The 19,076-nt window shown below is 33.9% G+C and overlaps 1 protein-coding gene across 2 annotated transcripts in view; it reads left to right on the plus strand.

Annotated features, from left to right (window-relative positions):
- Positions 1 to 18,790, plus strand: part of UBE2D1 (ubiquitin conjugating enzyme E2 D1) — a 30,100-nt gene extending 11,310 nt beyond the window's left edge. The window contains exons 2-7 of one of the 2 annotated variants that reach the window (XM_033131357.1): positions 9,578 to 9,641; positions 9,735 to 9,766; positions 11,782 to 11,859; positions 13,181 to 13,286; positions 16,061 to 16,154; positions 16,838 to 18,790. In XM_033131357.1, coding sequence (XP_032987248.1) covers positions 9,578 to 9,641; positions 9,735 to 9,766; positions 11,782 to 11,859; positions 13,181 to 13,286; positions 16,061 to 16,154; positions 16,838 to 16,901 — 438 coding nt within the window. In that variant the 3' untranslated portion in view covers positions 16,902 to 18,790. The remainder of the gene's footprint in view (positions 1 to 9,577; positions 9,642 to 9,734; positions 9,767 to 11,781; positions 11,860 to 13,180; positions 13,287 to 16,060; positions 16,155 to 16,837) is intronic. The other variant, XM_033131358.1, reaches the window with a different exon arrangement.
- Positions 18,791 to 19,076: the final 286 nt, after the last annotated feature.

Below are 19,076 nucleotides of genomic sequence, written 5' to 3' on the forward strand. Positions count from 1 at the left end.
ATAAACATGCCATCTGTGCCAATTTAAAATTCAGTTTCAGACCTCTCAGTACTTTTCTTTGTGTTTAGTTGGTTATAGAAATCTGACCTAGAATAGAGGCGGTTGGCCATGTAAGGCTGTATAAATCCATACAGTGCTTTTATAGTTCCAGTCCTAATATAGGGACCATATCTTGTAATCTACCTTTCGTTACCATATCTTATATTTTTATTTTGGAATTTAGATACCCTAATTATTTATTTATTTTTTTTGAGTGTTAATCACTTTGGAGTAGGAAATTGCTTCATTGACACGGACTATTGTCTGGGGCATACTTTCACCATTTTGATGATAATTATTGCTCGATCTATGTTTAGGTGTAACGGTTTGTTTTAAGCTTTCTTTGTCTCAAAGGAGAAGGAGGAGATTGGATCAACTGTGTATTTTAATTTTGGATTTATAAAGTCACTGGAAATAAACAAAGGTACCCACATACACACACAAGATATGTGCATACACATAGTGTGTTTACCGTAACGAGTGCTTTTCATTTATGGACTTAATAGTAGTTTCATTATTTGATAGCTACTTTTACATTATATGATTTCTGTATATTTCTCTTAGGTATATACCTGGCAGTAGATTTGCTGGGTCATTGAGTGTTCCTGGGTTTACTTTTAGTGTTGACTGTCAAACTTTTCCTCTTCCACCAGCAGCATGTCAGAGTCCCAGGTGCTTCACATCTTTGCCAACATGTGTGCTCTTCTGTCTTTTTTATGTTAATGATTCTGTTGGATTTGTGGTGGCATAGCATTTTAGTTTTAATTTACGCTTCCTTGATGACTAATAAAGCCAAGCTCCTTCTGATGTGTATATTAGCCATTTGGAGAGTCTCTTCTGTAAAATGCCTATTTGAGTCTGCCTTTTAAAAATTGATCTATAGGAGTATTTTTTACACATCCTGGATTTGAGTCTTTTGCCAGATATGTCCTATTTGGTGGCGTTCGTTTTCACACTTTTGATGTGTCTTTTGATGAACAGATGTTGTAGATTTTAATCGAGTTCAAATTTTCCAGTTTTTCTCTCATGGTCAATGCTCTTTGTTTAAGAAATCTGTGCCTCCCCAAGGTCATGAAGACATTTTATGTTTTCTTTTAAAAGAGTTATTGCCTTTCATATTTAAACCTATGATCTGTTTAGAATTGATTTCTGTGTGTGGTTTGAGGTGGGGAAGGTCAAGGTTCATTTGTTTCTCCATATGGATACCCAGGTGACCTAGCATCCACCCTGTATTGAAAAAAATTTTCCTTTTCTCCCCCACTAGAATGTTGCTGTCTTCACTTTAAGTTTTAAATCCCAAGTTTGTCATTGTTTTTCTTTCATTCTCAACACATTGATGAAATAAAGTTAAAATAAGTGTTTATGGTCCCACTCAGATGTCAAACACTGTCACTTCTGCTTCTCCATCAAAAGGGCTATTTGTTTATCCAAAATAGTGACACTATCCTAAGTTGCATTTAAAGGCTATGTTGTCCATTTCTTTTATGTGCAACTTTCTGTATTGAAGCTTTGTAGAGCTTCAGGGGGCCCCACTCACATTGAAATTTGTGTGAATGGCACCCTTTGGAGTTGGTGCACAACAGCCTGTGTGTCAAAATGCAGCAGCCCTGAATGCTATTTGTAATAACTGGCAAATACAAAAAAAAAATCGTTAACTTTTTCTGTGTTCCAGCAATCTACCTTTTAACAAATGAAGGTTGTTTTTATTTAAGTACAGGATTGTAGTGTGCCACAAGTTTAATGGGGTACAATAGGAATAAATTCTGAGGCAACCCATGGGGTTTTTCAGAATTTACCAAATCTATAACTTTTTAATGTTTCACATTTGTGTTTATTTTTGAAGGCCGTTTGAGTCAGTGAGGATATTTTATACCCGTTTTATACTACATCACCTTTCGATCTTAGGAGAAACTTTCTTTCCCACCCTCCTTAGAGTATTCCAAACTTTAATGAGCACATTCAGAAGATGACCCCTGAGGCTTATAGCTACCCTTACATGTATTTTCTTGGAGATACAACTACTTTGAAGCTTTTAAAAATCCAGAAGACCTCTTTCCTATATATTTTAAACTGTGTCTTACGAAGTTATCATTTTTTTTCCCACAAATCAGTTCTCCTTCAATTTCATGGCCCAGTATCATCATCAACAAATGCGCCTGACTTGTGAGGATTTTTATTAGCATCATAATCTGATATAATTAAGTTAAACCTTAAAAACATTGGGAATGGAGAGTTGGGAGGAGAGTATACGAGAATCAGAAAACCATGATCCCTGTTAGAAAGGATGTGGAAGTGCTTAATAAACTGCTATAATTAGTCCACCTGGTTAAATTGAGCATGGAGCAAATTAAAAAAACAACAACTCTGCCACAAACTGCAGCTCTGTCTATGGGCGGCTCTGTCACCAAGGATTGCCAGTGGTTGGAAGATGACTTACTTTGAGACTGTGTCAGCTCGGCACAAACCCTTATTAACTCCTCTAGGAAAAGCAACCCAAAGCTGTGTCCTGAAAGTAGGTCAACACCATCCTAAATAAGCAATAAGGATGGAATATTTAGAGTTTTGAGGTCTTCTAAACCAGAAAAACCAAAACAAAAATCTCTGACAGGAATTTAGTGTGGACTTGGAGACTTTTCTAGAATAGCATACATTCTGTAAATCAAAAATAGTTGTGGCAGTGCATGTGTTTTTAATACCTAATGATTAATAGTCTTTTGGTTCATTTTCAGGTATTATTATATGTTATTTAAAAGGCCACCGCAGTGTTTTTAAATGACCTGCACTATTAACACCTGCTATGATGTTCTTTTTATTATATGCAATCTGCATATCTACGTAGGGAGTAATTGATTCTTATTCTATTGCCAAATCTAATCATTTGCATTTCTAAAATAGAAATTTGAGATATCTGTGCTCTGCTGATCACATTATTTCTTAAATTTTGTTGCTTAACTCGAGTAATAATCACATACTTTACAAGAAAGTCATTGTGTTAAGTATTGTGGAGGAATCCATGAATAAAATGCATAAAGTCATGGTTTTAAAAGAAACGTTCCGGTAGAAGAGGAAGAGGGGGAGGAAATCAATATTCATTAAGCATCTATCACGCATCCCAGGTATTAAGCGAGGTACTTTATCTGTGTGTTTTCATGTAACTTTCCATATAGTTCTTCGAGGTTACCAGTGGTATTCCCAAATGAGGCACTTGAGACTCAAAGAGGTTAAGTAAGATGCTCACACAGTAAGCATCTTAGGAAGAGGCCAGACTTGATTCAGGTCTGACTCCAAAACTCATGTTTTTCAAGTGGCTGTTGAGAAGACTGCCACTGTTTAGAAAGACGGGCGAAATTTGGGCATTGGTAGATAGAAGAAAGGTTATATTAGGAGAAGGAAAAGTTTGAAGGCCAGAAAACTTAGCCATGTACAGGGGACATCCTTGTAGGCTAGACTTCACTAGACAGTTCGCAAGCTTTTTGGTCTATGGACCTCCTTATATTAAAAGTATTGAGGGCCCCAAAGAGCTTTTTTTTGTATGGGTTTTGTCTGTTAATACTTACCATATGAAAAATTAAAACGAATTTAAAAATGGTAATGAAAAAATAATAAACCTATATATTAACATAAGTAACATTTTTATTCAAAATAACTATATTTTGGGCTGCTGGATGGCTCAGATGGTTAGAGCGTGAGCTCTTAACAAAGGTTGCCAGTTCAATTCCCTCCAAGGGATGGTGGGCTGCACCCCCCGCAACTACGATTGAAAATGGCGACCAGACTTGGAGCTGACCTGCGCCCTCCACAACTAGATTGAAGGACAGTGACTTGGAGCTGATGGGCCCTGGAGAGACACATTGTTCCCCAATATTCCCCAATAAACAAACAAACAAACAAACTATATTTTCTGAAACGAAAAAAAAAAGGTAGAGTGGCGTCATTTTATACATGTTCGGATCTCATTCTAGTCTTATAGATGATAGTTGAGTTCTCACATCTGTTTATGCATTCAGTCTGTTACAATATCACATCATTAAACTGGAAAATGCCACTATATACTACTCATCAGATACTGAGAGTGAAAAAGGCAAATAACATCTTAGTTTTACTAAGAAATTAATTTTGACCTCACAGACCATCTGAAAGTGTTTTAGAAAACCCAAGGGGTGGGGGGGTCTTTGGAGAATTGCTGGGCACATTTGTGGGGAAACCCAATTGAAAGTGTATGGTTGGGACTAGATAATGAAAAGATCTTCATTGGTTGAGTTTAGTCTTCAATATGCGATTGGGAACCACTGAAATTTTCTAAGCAGAAGAATGAATGAAACAGAGTTGTGCTTTTAAAAGATTATTATGCAAATAATACACAGAGTATTGGGAAACAATTATAGTTGAACTGTAATTGTTTTTGGAGGTAACTATGGTAAATAATATAATGGGTATTGAGGTATAATGTATTATATTACTTTTCATCTGACTATATACAAAGGATGAGAGAAAGTCAAAACAATGCTGATATTTTGAGCTGGTGACTAATAATATTCCATTGTTAGATATAGGGAATACAGGAAATGAAACTATTTTCTTAGGAAAGAGAGTAGTTAAGTTTTGGAATATATAAAAAAAAAAGTTCTACATTTTTTACATTAAAATAATTTTAGTTTTACAGAAAAGTTGTAAAAATAACACAGAAGGTTCACAAATGTTCTTCACTTAAGGTTCCCTCATCTTTACACTTAGATAACCATAGTGCTGTTATCAAAATGAGGAAAGTAACATTGGTATGCTACTATAAGTTACAGACCTAATTCAGATTTCACAGGTTTTTTTTCACTCTCCTTTTCCTGTTTGGGGATCCAGTCTGGGATCACGTGTTGGTATTAGTTGTTGTGTCTCTTTAGTATATGTATCCTCTGATCTGTGAAAGTTCCTCAGTCTTTCCGTATAAAAAAATTTAATGAAAACAGAAGATCTTTATAGTATATGTAGCGAAAAAAAGCAGTATCATTTCATCTCTTTTAAAATGTATAAGAACCTGAATAAAATCATTGTTTTTTCTTTAAAAAGTTGCAAAAGTACTGTAAAAAATTGAAACACTGTCTTAGAAGACATAAATAAAAAGTGACAACCCACTCCCAGAGGTAACTACTGTTAATATTTTGGTGTATATTCTTTTAATATTTTGGTGTATATTTTTTTTAATGCATGTATAAAATGTGTATATATTATGGGATCTAATAGACATACTCTTCTGCAACTTGTAGTTTTCACGCAAACACTACATTATATTCGCACAACATTCTTTAATGTCAACATATGGAGATCTAGCTCCTTCTTTTTAATGCCTGCACAGTGTTTCGCAATATGGCTGTATCATGAAACCATTCCCTTGTTGGTGAGCCTTTAGGTTATTCTCAGTTTTTCGTAATTATAGAAAATGTCTCACTGAACATCTCTCTATATATACCTATATATCTTTGACTATTTGGACAGTTATTACTATGAGGTTATATTACTGGGTCAGACACCATACGTATTTCCACTTTCACAGTTATTACCAAATGGCCCTCCATTGCTCTTTTTGGTCTTTCCCTCCTAATCACTGCTTTGCTTTTATAACACACGTGCGCGCGATAGAATACTTAATTAAAATGGAATGGTTTTAAGAGCTTTGTCTTGAGACCTTTTACTTTTAATGGGCATGGGGTAAAAACATGGCCATGAACGCCAAGGCAGGAGGCCTGAGGGGCTAGTGACACAGTTATTGGGAGGCTACCTATGGGGTGCATCCTGGATTTCAGAGTAGTAGTGGAACAGGAAGAGGTGGGTGTTCAGGAAGGGAGCGTCAGTGTCATAAACTGTACTTTAGAGGGGTTTCCATTAGCAGTGAGATATGTGGAGGTGAGCCTTAGCTCTTAGGAGGATCCTTATGGACTTGAGCAGTTTTTATGATTCAGTGCTAATTCTTAGAGTGCAGAGAGGAGCAGAGGAAGAGATTACTAATCCTAACATTTCCTTTTGGAATAATGCAAGAAGCACTACATTATTTTTAATACTCCATATGTGCCTGTGATGCTAGAAGCAGATAACGAAGAATGTCGGTTATAACAGAGAGCATAAATCAGATCATATGGCAGTTTCCGAAAACCTTGGAGTAAACTAAATTAAAAGGGAGAATTTTACAAGTGTAAGTAGTCCATGATTTCTTGTGTCTCATCTAAAAGCACACTGGCTACGGAGTAGACAAAGAGCAAAAAAAGGTGGGGTTTGGTTTGTTTTATATTTTCACCTCCTTAGCACATCTCAGAATTCTTCACATTTTCTTTCTTCAAATTTAAGGTCTGTATTTTTGTGGGTGAGGGAGAGTATTATGCCTTTTGTTTCTGTTGTTTTAATTACACGTTTCCAAACAACGGCATATTTCCAGGCACATGGTTTGACAAAAGGGATAGAACATTAGAAAATTAGGCCCCCCTAAAAAGTCTAGGACGTGTAAGTCTTCTCACCAACGCATTAGTTCCATTAGTAGCAATGGTCAGTGTGACTATTAGGAATGTTTGACGTACCATCAGCTTTTGTAGTTTTCTATAATGAGTGAGCTTTCCATAGACACCTTAAGAACCTGGACTTAGCAGTTCTGTGGTTAGATTTTTTTCTCTCTCTCATCCTTAGCTCTAACGTCTCCTTACATAGGAGGCAGAATCAGGGCACAAAAATATAAGAGCATGATAACTTTTGTTTTTCTGTAATATTTTAAAGGGATTTGAAGAGCGGTCTGACATTTGAAATTTGAACGTGATTCAAGGCTATTCCAAGTGACATAAACAGTTTTGGGTTTTTTTTGTTGTTTGTACACAAAATAAATTGGTATGTATTTATGTGTATGTATGATTTATTCAATATACATTATCTATGTAAAATATATACATGCAGATCATTAATGGTTTTTTAAACCACGATTAGACTATCATTTTTTAAGTAACTAATTTTCTAGTTAAAATAAGGGCAAAGAAGTCTCATTTATACTGTTTAGAAAACTCCACAGGATGCATATTTTCAGAAGCAATCTCCTAAAAGTCCACACTGGAAACTGTTAAATAAAGCACAGCCATTCCAGCCATGGGGCTGTGACTTATGAACTCCTTCCCCCATCATTTAAACGAGTTAAATAATTCCGCTGCAGAGAATTTGATGGTTGTTAATCAATTTCATATTATCTTCACATTGATTTGAATGCTTACTATGTACCAGAGACTGTTGTACATTTCTCATCTATCATTTCACTTGTTCATCATAGAAACTACAGATGGAAGTAGTAAGGCCACTTTTACATTAAAGAAAACTAAGATTAGGAGAGAAAAAAATGTTTTGCCCGAGGTCATGTCACAAGTGAGTGATGGCATCTGGACTTGAACTTCAAAGCCTTGCTTTTTAACCACTATTGCTAAGTGGAAGACTCAACTCTTTCTCTTTATTGCTTAACTATACCTCTACCAAAGGAGCTGCTAACTAAGTTTTTGTCAGGAAGAGAAGCACAGCACTAACTGGAAAACAAAAACAAAAAAACAAAACAAAAACCAGCAATAAAACCAAAACTGAAAATACCAAGATATATTGGAAAAGACTGGAAGACTTGGAAGAAGGACACTTGAGTTTTCACGTGGCTTAATCATGTAGCTCATATATCACTTTCCTAGGAAAGCCTCTCCCCACCATGTCCTCTTCTTGTTTGTCTCTATTAGAACACTGAACTCATTGCCATAATTACCATATTGCAGTGTGTTCTAATGTGCACATCTTTTTCATTTTAACATTTCTAAAATCTGGATGTATGTGATAGTGGATGATGTCTTAAAATTAATTGGCAGTAGTCCTCCTTAATTATTGATACGTAAAATAGGGATATGATTTATGGTCGATGGTATATTAGATTTAATGGAATGTGTGCTTTGTTTACGTGTGTTCCACGAAATGTTTACATCGTTCCCAGGGTTTAAAATACCTGGTATACAGAAATCGGAATGATTTTCCGACTTCTAGTGTAGGCCTCTTCTAAGCTCCCGCCCTGTAGGTTGAACTAAAGTTCCTGTCACAGGCATCACAGGTTCCATGTCTACCTTCCAAATTAACTTACCTTCCGGCATCCCCCATCTCGGTAAATAGCATCTACATTTGCACATTTGTGAAGCTAAAAAGCCAGAAATGCGACTGCTAGGGTTTGAATCCCAGTCCCACCCTATACATGCTAGTTATGGGAGCACACAGTGAAGTGTGTCACCTCTGCTTTTGACACGTAACATGGGGAGCATAACGACACCTACCTCTGAGGATTGTTAGGGTGATAACACCTCCAGTAAATGTGAGCGGCCACTAATCTGCATGATACATATCTCTGACATTTGTCCTTACTCTGCACAAGTAATTCATCATCAGATCCTGTAATAGGTAGGCCCTTTAAAATACCTCAGATTTTATCCACGTTTATCTCGTTGCCACTTCTCCAGTCCAGGCCCCTATTTTTTTGCCTGTAGTAGTAACTAATCTCGTAGCTTCTCCTCTTCCCATCTCTAATCCATTCAACACTTAGACCCGTGGAGCCATCTTTTAAATCAGATCATGCCACTTCTTAAAACACCTCTCAACGCACTGGTGTAAACCCCCAAATCTTTAATAGGGTCTATAGTCTCAGTTTTCTGCCTGGCCTCTGCCTACTTTTTCAACCTCATTTTATGCCACCCTACCTCACAATGTTACTTATTTCTCCCCAAACTAACTACGACTGAATTAGATTTCAGCTTAAATATCACTTTCCCAGAGGCATTCCCTGATATTTCAAACTAAATTAGGTTCTTAAGTCCTAATATATATACTTCTTTATATTGAATTTATACCTTTTATCCTTGGAAGTAATCAGATCCTTCCCAACTGAAGGCAAAGAAATTAAGTCATTTCTCCAGGATCATAGAGCTAGTTATAGTAGAACTGGGATGCCAACCCAGGACTGGCTGACTCTAAACCTGTGTCAAACCCAGGATCCTTCCTTTGCTCTGGAGAGCAGAAAAGAGCATATGATTCAATGTGCTAGGCTTCAAAATATGGCCTGACTGCTCTCTTTTCTTTTCACTTAACCTTCAGCTTGTTCCTTAAATATCCATCTTTCTGTGAGTCTTCACTCGGCCAAATTAGATTGTAAAGCTGTTGAAGTAAGACCGATTTCTTATATATTGTATGCTTAGTACTTACATACATTACCTTGCCTGCAATAGATGCTCATTGAATATTTTTGTCTTAGGGATATTAAAGAAAAACAACATTTTAATCCATTTAATTTTTTTCAAGTTTTGGAGCTGTTTTATGAAAGAATTGAATACCTTATTCCCTACTCTTTTACCACTTGGTGACAGCACATTTTATGTTTTCATATTTTTTAATGGAACTCCGTAAAATGGTTTTAAAGTAAAGTTGGTAGTTTGCGTGTTCGTGGATCATTATGCTTATTTCACTGGAAAAAGAATTAACATTAAGTATTTTTGCTTTGCTTCAGGAATTAAGTGATCTACAACGCGATCCACCTGCTCATTGTTCAGCTGGACCTGTGGGGGATGACTGTAAGCTTTGCTTTATTACTAGCATTTTGCTACCATTAGTAATATAGGTTTGAACATCTGTTAATGACTCCAAAACTCCTTTGTTTGTTTCAGTGTTCCACTGGCAAGCAACTATTATGGGGCCTGTAAGTATGATTCATATATATGAAATTAATCCCCTCAGCCATACTTCATTCTTGCCATTTCACCTTTGATCAGATGTTTGTGGCTCAGGTTGAATTTTCTTGTATCTGAATCACTCAGGAAGCAAAATATGATTAAAGGGTTTATGATAATTTTCTAGAGCACTGATGGCAAATACTTGCTAGGATCACTATGATCTGTTTTCCTTTGCCAAATCCTTGATCGTTACACATAGTAATGGATCACCCACAATTTGCAACCTGGCTTTGTGTTTCTTTTTTCTTTTTTTTTTTTTTTTAAACACAAAAAGCCAGTTCAGAACTAAGCATAATTATTCTCACATCAACAGTTTTATTAGGTCAGAAATAAGTCTAATTAACCCAATCATAGAATTCCTACAAGTAACCAGTACCAGTTTGCAGTAAGTTTCATCACTGTTCCTGTTTGTGAGAGAGAACTGATAAAATACTGCAGTGGATCTATCTTTGCCACCCCATGAGTTTGCTGTTTTTGGTTTGTTGCATTATCCTGAAGTCAAAATTACCTACTATTTTACAACTAGCTTCTCTTAACGCTTAACACTTTATTAAGATTATTTCTCTCTACACCTCAGAGGCAATTCTGACTTGAAACAGACTTTCCTTTCTATGAGCAAAAATCTGATTGCATATCAAATCTGCTTTCTGGGTGACAGTACATGGGTAACATGTTTTCATTCTTTCCTCCCTCTCCCGAAAAAACTTCATCTAGTAAACCATAGAGTTTTTAATTATATTGACTTGTGTTTAACTTATAAAACAAAACAATTATTGAATTTTCAGAGCAGGAGTCCTGGGCTAGTGTCTCAAATTACTAAATTGTTAAGTTAGCTTTTTAAAGCGTAAATTGCAACATATTTACTTAACAACTTTCAATAAGAGTCTAGTTAATTCTGTTTGTTTTTCATTGCTTACTAAGAACCTTCAAAATACTATCATTTAAAGTCCCATCCCCACCATTTGAATTATAGCCCTTCAAAACTATTTCTTAGGTGAATTACATGTAGCAAATGGTTACAATTATGTTACTCATATCCCCTTTATTTTAGAAACATAAGCATGCTACTCGGTAGTATCATTTGAATATCTAAGCAGACCATGTCTGGCAATTATAATTCACTTATATTTTCTACATTCCTTATAATTTTTGATGAACTAGAATTAAACTATATATAGTAAGAATAATTATACAATATAGTCCTCTACTATGTATGCAGAAACTTAAGGAAGAAGTAATTAATGATAATTTTGCTATTACTACCAAGATGTTATATAACAGGATAAATTTAATTAAATATAAAGGAATTAAAATAGAATTTTAGGTATTTTTGCTACCTTTAAAAAGTTTGTCTTTTTTTCCCTTGCTTGTAACATTCTATTTTCTAATGATCATAAAGACATGGCCAAATTTAAATTCCTCTTGTTAATTTGCTAATTCCATGGATATTGAATTTATTAATTTTGTTTGGGGCTTTGTTTTTTGCATTTTCCTCAGTATTTTATAAACTTACTAAGTAAAGATTTGAGGTCCTTTTTATAACTTGTTCAGTTCATCTCCATTCTTGCCCCTGAAAGGACCGTCAGAACTTGTTTTGTAAATAAGAAGGTAAACACTAGCCTCAACCCTTGTTTTCATACTGATTACTACTGCAGAAAATTATGCTTTTCTCATAGCAGTGTTGTGTGTATACTGACGTTTAAAAATCTGTACTCGTAAGCAGATTTGCTTGGGCAAGTCACACCACTGCGTGTGTCCTATCTTTTATTTGTTTTAAACTCTATGATGTTATCATGATTGTTGGAATATCCTCCTTCACCCCTGCAAAGGAAAACCTGTTTTCAAGGTAAATGATTAGAACTTATGACAAAATGATGGCGTATTTTTCAAACTGACAGTTTTTGGGGGGAGGGAAGGATCATTTTAGGTTACCAAATGAATACAGTACTCAAACACTGATGCAAATATTTTGTAATTTCAGCCTGATAGCGCATATCAAGGTGGAGTCTTCTTTCTCACTGTACATTTTCCGACAGACTATCCTTTTAAACCACCAAAGGTATTTTTATTTTTGTGATTCATGTGACTTCTATGTCAGAGATATATGCAGAGATGTTTATGATGTCCAAGATGGGTTAGCATGTTTAAACTGTTCTATAAAACCACTGAACCTTAAAAAATGCTTTTGTACTCTAATATTGTACTACGTCTGTAAAACAAAAGTCAGTATCTGTTATGTTATAAATTAGGTGCCTTACTTCTTTTCCTCTTCATTAGATATGTGTAGTTTGGGAAGATTTTTATTATCAAGAATTAGACTTTTCCATTCAGGAGATTATCTTTCCAAAGTTGATTCTTTTTTCTCAGTTTTAAGTATTCAACAAACATTTACCGAGCACCTACCATGTTCTGTTACATTGGAGAATACAAAAGTAAATATGGCACTCAAGTTAGTGTGGTATGGGAAATAAAAACATGTTCTTGCTAAATTTAATTTAGATCTAAAGAAGAAACAAATGATGGGAATATCATGGAGAGAGAAAATCATTAACAAATTCTGTCACTCAGGAAATAATTATTTTAGATTTTAATAAAAAACACCTGATTAACATTATATATATGAAGCAATATAACAACTCTTGTGGAAGATTAGGATTCTTGGTGGATTTCTTAGGACAGGTAACAAGCTGAGGCCTCTGAGCTTTCCCCTAGAACAGGGTGAGCACCCCATTTTTAAATCCTGCTGTCACTTCCAGGTGTCACTGACAATCAAATTAAGAAAAGGATTACTTTAAGGGATGAAGAAAGCCATGGCTAATTATTTCAGGTGCTACTCAACCAGTCATAGCACCTATTATAGACTTATTTATTGCACTCTCCAAAATACTTCTCAATTTCTGTTGGGGGGTGGGAAACTGACTTTATTTGCTTTCCCATTCCCAGTACGGTGGTACCTCAGTTTTTGAATGTCTCCGTTGACGAACATTTCGGTTTATAAATGCCGTAAATTTTTGTGGATCTATGGTATCATTCATTAGATAGTAAAATTCATGCTCAATTTGCAGTTTTAGGGGTTGATTTTAAAGGTCTGGAACAGATTAATCCATTTTGCGTGACTTTCTCTGGGGAAACCACGCCTCAGTTTTTGAATGTTTCAGAACTCTAATCGTCTTCCGGAACAGATTGTGTTCGAAAACCGAGGTACAACTGTAGCTAAAACTACGCGTGCACAAAGTAGATACTCATTCAGTTTTTGTTGAATACATTTCTCTACTAGGGTCATGTAAAAATGAGGACATTTTACCCTAGAGCAAATTGGTTCTGTTTTGTGCATAGTTCTTGGATTGTCACATTTTTGTTTTGTTTTGTTGTATGTTTAGATTGCTTTCACAACAAAAATTTACCACCCCAACATAAACAGTAATGGAAGTATTTGTCTTGATATCCTGAGGTCACAATGGTCACCAGCTCTGACTGTATCAAAAGGTAATTTTATTTATTAGATTTATAACATTTGGAAAAATACAGCAGATGTTATCTAAGGACCAAGACCAAAGATTTTTTTAAAAAACAGTCTACTGTGTTTTCTTCTGCTTTGATTTTGTTTTGCTTTCATAACTCTTATATTACTCTTTTGGTTTTAGCAATTAGCTTGGGGAGTTGATGGGGATTGCTTTTAGCAAATAGCTTGGGGGTTGAAATCTAAATGTTGAAATAAAATAAATTTAAAATGTTAGAGCTAGAAATTTAGGGATAAGTCTCTTGACATTTTATGCTTTAGTTTTGACTTTATCTTGAGAGAGAGCGAAAGAGAGAGAGAGAGAGAGAGAGAGAGAGAGAGAGAAATACAAGATTTTAGGGCCAGTTGTCCCATTCATTAAATGGAATGATTGACATAATGAGTAAAGCTTCACATCTGTTTTACTTCATCTAAGGAGAATTATCAGATTAGGCTGATAAATGATTGAAAATGAAAGACATTTCACACTTTAGAATAATGCAGTACATATAACATATTAGTCTAAACTTTGAATAATCAAGAGCATTGTTATAATAACTGATACATAATCCATGTGGATTCTCAACTTTCACAGATATGTATCAGTGTTCTTTGGTGAATTATCAGATGTGTACGTAGGCCATCTGAAGCCATTTTTGTTTCATTAACCAATACTCTTTGCTGTACCAGTCCTCTTAATTCATGTCTTGTTTCTCTAACAGAAGAGAACCTGCAGTTGGCAAGTATTGTTTTAAGTTAGAAGCATGTGCCCCTGAAGTAACTGGTAGTTTTTCCTTTTTATAAAATTTAAGAAAATTATTTCTCTTGAAGGATTCAGGGGAGAAATCTATGGTCATTTAAAAAAAATTTTAATAAGTGCTACCTGAATATATAATTTGTTTTTTAAAAGTGATGAAAGATATAGAAAGCAGGGTCTGCAGCCACAATTATTTCAAGTATTAGATAAAGTAATACCCTTTAGGTCCGTTAGGTATTGAAGGACAGTTGTTCTGACCTAAATTGTTTGTACAAAATGTTCATAGAGATTCTAGTCTCTTTTTAAAAATTTTCACGTAGTGTAACTGTTAACGTGCTAGATGTAGGAAAGATTCTGTGTCAAAGGGTTATTCAAATTAATATACTCTTTCCTGGAATGGCATCACAAATTGTAATTCATTTGGCACAGTGGCTTTGTACTTGCACATATAAAAGAAATGGCAGACTGCCAGATGTTGAGAACTTATCTTCTGACATTGGTAGCTTTTTATAAAGAATAATTAGTAGTGTTGGCTTCTGTGAACTGTCATTTAAGAACAGTATCACACAGCCTTTGTTTCCTTGTATGTAAAATGAGGATTATAATAGTATTAGCACATAGGGTCCCTATGTACCTGGCACATAGTAAGCACTCAAGTGAATGTTAACTCTTCCTTTTTCTTTATCTTAAAACATTTGATTTGTGTGCATAATAGTGAAATCAGGGCTCATGGCTCTTGGCAGTGGAGTGGGGAGGTGAGGGACTTGCCTCTTGCTTATTTTATAAGGTAGCTTATACCTGCCCATTGTTTGTACATTTTTTCACTTCTCTGTATTTTAACTGTCTTATTTTGCTTTTTATCATGAGTTTAGTCTGGAAACGTTCTGGACACATGAGCCCAGATAATTGTGGTTTAACATACAAGACTTGAAATTTTATTGGCTAGAAGAATTAAAATATTAGTGTTTTCATTAGCCCTTAGCACTCCCTTTCTGTGTCATTTAATAATCAACTCTGCTTTATAAGTTCACCTGTGGATTTGTAAGAATAGGAAAAGCTAAAGGAACATAATAGAGGAGGCTGGAGATGGAAGGTTGTTCCAAAGATTCCATCCACAGACCCCCTCAGTGGTGGCATGCAATTAAAACAGAAAATGAGGAACCGGAGTCCTTCTTCCCTACTTTTTCAGATACTTAGATATTTTGTGTGTGTGTGTAGTTATTTGTATTAGTATTTTGATATATGGCAGGAAATTACTACTTTTTCAGTTTTCGTCTGTATTTTAAAATATTCAAGTTATCTATAAAACTATTTACATTATTTTTAAATGCATGTGATACAAATAATATACACAGAATAAAAAATTCATTGGAAAAAGTCTTACAAATTTTCCTTCTTTGTAGACAGTCTACAGCACTAAGCCAAAGTAAAAAAGTACATGAACACTGTCCAAATGGTTTGGACTGTTGACTGTAATTTGATTGCTTTACCTTGAATTGATTAGAACACAGATTTTTTGCATTAAAATAGAATAAAAAATGGACAGTTTTCTCATTGAAGTACAAAAGTATCTCAAAAAGAAACATCTAAAGTTAGGATGCTATTCTAAAAATTTTTTGATTATGTACTATATGGGGTATTGTTTGTGTTACCTAAAAATATTTTTGTAGAGAACTCTTGAGTTTAAGGTTGTTAATAGCTACTTTAGAGATTCACATTTTTAAAATAAATACAAATTCAAACAATTTAAAACTTTAAAAGTTATAATAATTTTATATACATTGTATGGTACATTATAAAATTATAAAAATTTTTATTATGTACGTTGTATAGTATATTATAAATTTTTATAATTTTAAAAATTAAAAATTAAAATTAATTTACTGTGTTCATTTTATTTTGTTTTCTATAAAGTTCATTGTCTATATTCAATGAAATCATTTTCATGTAATTGTATAAAGTAGAAATATCATTATCTAACATGATGTTCTCTTTTAAATCTAGTTTTATTGTCCATATGTTCTCTACTTTGTGATCCCAATCCAGATGATCCCTTAGTACCAGATATTGCACAAATCTATAAATCAGACAAAGAAAAGTAAGTGTTTACTTATATTAGTTTCTGCATGGGAACATTTTTATGTAGTCTACCCAATAGGTTGCTTATACTTATAAGTTTATCTTTCCAGTAGAGTAAACCTTTCTTTTTAAACTCTATTCGTTTTTTACCAAAAATGCTATTCCTTCCCACATACAGTTTAATCTTTTACAATTTAAGAGTACATGTTGTGCATTAGCACAGTATGTTATATTTTTGGTACGAGAAGAATGTATAATTCTAGATAGTAAATTTAAAATGAAAACATTTGATAATTGGAAAGTATTGAATATTATATTCCTTATCTTCTCCCAGGAAGAGAAGTTAACCCTAACTGCCCCCCTTCACCCCCAAACTGACCTAGTTTTTAAGGTGTTTCATCTTACTGGTACCAGTGGTTCATTCGCAGTTTACAAATAATGCCCATTGTCTTTTATATATTTTCATTAGAAACTGTTTTTTTCATTTTGTTGTTTATCATTCAGGTATGTTTTCACATAGGTTGTAGAGAAATCCATCAGTTAAAAAATCACTTTTTTCTGTTTTATTTATTCATAAGCCTAAGTCACATTGACCCAATAAATGCTGTATGTATGGTTATTGCAGTTAAGCATAAAAAGGTAGACTATACAGGTAGATCTTCTAAAAGATTCAGTTTGTATATTTTTACTGTATCCCTTTTGTATGCCCACAGATACAACAGACACGCAAGAGAATGGACTCAGAAATATGCAATGTAAAATTTAAAACATTTTCATATATACCAGAGTACTGTAAAATCTAGGTTTTTTTCAATATTAGCAGTAAATTGAGCACTGTTTACTGTTTCATTGTACCATTAAATCCTTTGATTTTTACCCATTTTAAATGTATTTCTGAAGCAAGACAAACCATACTTCCAAAAATATCCTTAAGACTGTGATGAGAGCATTTATCATTTTATATGCATTGAGAAAGACATTTATTATGGTTTTTAAGATACTTGGACATCTGCCTCTTCAGGTTACAAGATCTACAGTGCGTCTGAAAAGCAACCAAATTATTTTTTGCTGAAACTAGATGTTTTTACATGAGAAATACTGTATGTGTTATCTATGTCGTCCGTTTTATAAATCTGTATTCAGATTTCATTCTTGGTTAGCTCACTTTATAATTTGTATTTTTTTACTGTATAGACTAAATATATTCTATTTACATTATGTCAACTCATTACTTTTTTCCTGTGAACAGTATTGAAAAACCCAACAGCTGATCATTAAATGAATTTACTGTCTGTCTCCCTTGTCTTAGGGTATTCTGTAGATCGATTGCAGATTTCTTAAACCTGAATGATCTTTACACTGTAATTCTCAGTATACTGATTATGGAGAAACACTTGTTTTGATTTTGGTATACTTGACTTAACTTTATTGCAATGTGAATTAATTGCACTGCTAAGTAGGAGATGTGTACCTTTTATTTGTTGCTATTCACATTTGAATTTTTTTCTGTATAGGCCATATTATAATGATACCTTTTACAGATCTTAATGTAGCTTTTTCCATATAAATAAAATGCTTTTTCTACTATTTGTCTTGGTTACTTAAAAAGATAGAGGGAAAAAACTTACTTTGTAAGTCAGGATCAAAGCTATATAAAATTTTGCATGAAAATTAATTCCAAATTCTGAGAATGAGGTCTGTTGGTTTGGCTAATTAATCATCATTAATTATTTATATTTTATTGCTTTAAGTTTGTATCTGTTTACTAAGTTTTCGGTCTAAATGATTTACATTGGTCCCTTGTTATAGAAGAGAATTTAGAGTAAGTTGGGGTTCTTCTTGGATCACATTTAAAATGGATAAAGGTGTGTGTATAAGGTAGTGTCACCTACCTTGAAGAAAAGTCTTTAATAGACCTGAAGAATAATTAGGTTAATTCATTAAAATACCCCTCTAGATATAACTGACATTGTATTTCTTCACATTTTAAAATCTAGAATTTCTAAAATAGAATTTTAGTGCCATCACAGTTTGAAAGAGGACATCCATTTTTTACTATAGAAGTTATAGAGAAAATTCTAAAGTGATGCTTTCCTCTGTTTTTATAAATTGCCAGTTAAAAGTAGTTTAAATGAGGTTATCTTTGCAGATTTTAAAATCAGCTAGAAAGTTCTAATGTTTTAACTTGGGAAAAATACATCTCTAATTATTAGCATGCTTACCAAACTTGAGTGACTGTCATTTTTAAGAAGAGTTTTTGTTCTTCTGAATATTGCAGTAGCTGTATAAGTGTGCAAGAATCTGTGATGGGTGTAGTCATTAGCAAATCATTTAAATCACTTAAGTATTTTACCATGGTTCATTATTATTAAAGCACAAAATAACCCATTGTTAGAAATGTGTTTTTATAAATGAATGTAAACTAATTAAATGAATTGTGAAATGGATATTTAAGAAAATATAAGTTTAAAAAGTAATTATATTAAGTGATGTCTTGAGACAGCCATATCATGAAAAACACTACTTTACTTGCTATATTATTATAAGCTATATTCACCCAGAATTTGAACATTCAACATCATTAGATTTTAGTATATTTTGATAGTGAAGGGTTTTGTTTCATGAATATCTTTCACTTTTTTATAAACTTTCATTTGTGTGGCATTTATTTTTTGAAGTGTCTTTTTTTTCTTTATTAAAGTTTTGAAACTTGCCTAACTCTTGTTGGCCTTTGCTTACATCTGAATTGTACAGCCATATTTGTAAGGAGCGCAAGTTCCTAACTAAAATCTTCAGAATTCATCGGTGGCATAATGATCAGTCAGATCACCATGTGGGTATGTTGTTTAGGCTTAATTCTAACAAAGGTTACATCAGTTACCTTTTATAACTAAATCCCAACCCAGGAGCCTCCCTGCATAGATGAACCATTAAATTAAGG

The sequence above is a fragment of the Rhinolophus ferrumequinum genome, chromosome 16, assembly GCF_004115265.2.
Source record: "Rhinolophus ferrumequinum isolate MPI-CBG mRhiFer1 chromosome 16, mRhiFer1_v1.p, whole genome shotgun sequence".
NCBI classification, from domain to species: Eukaryota; Metazoa; Chordata; class Mammalia; order Chiroptera; family Rhinolophidae; genus Rhinolophus; species Rhinolophus ferrumequinum.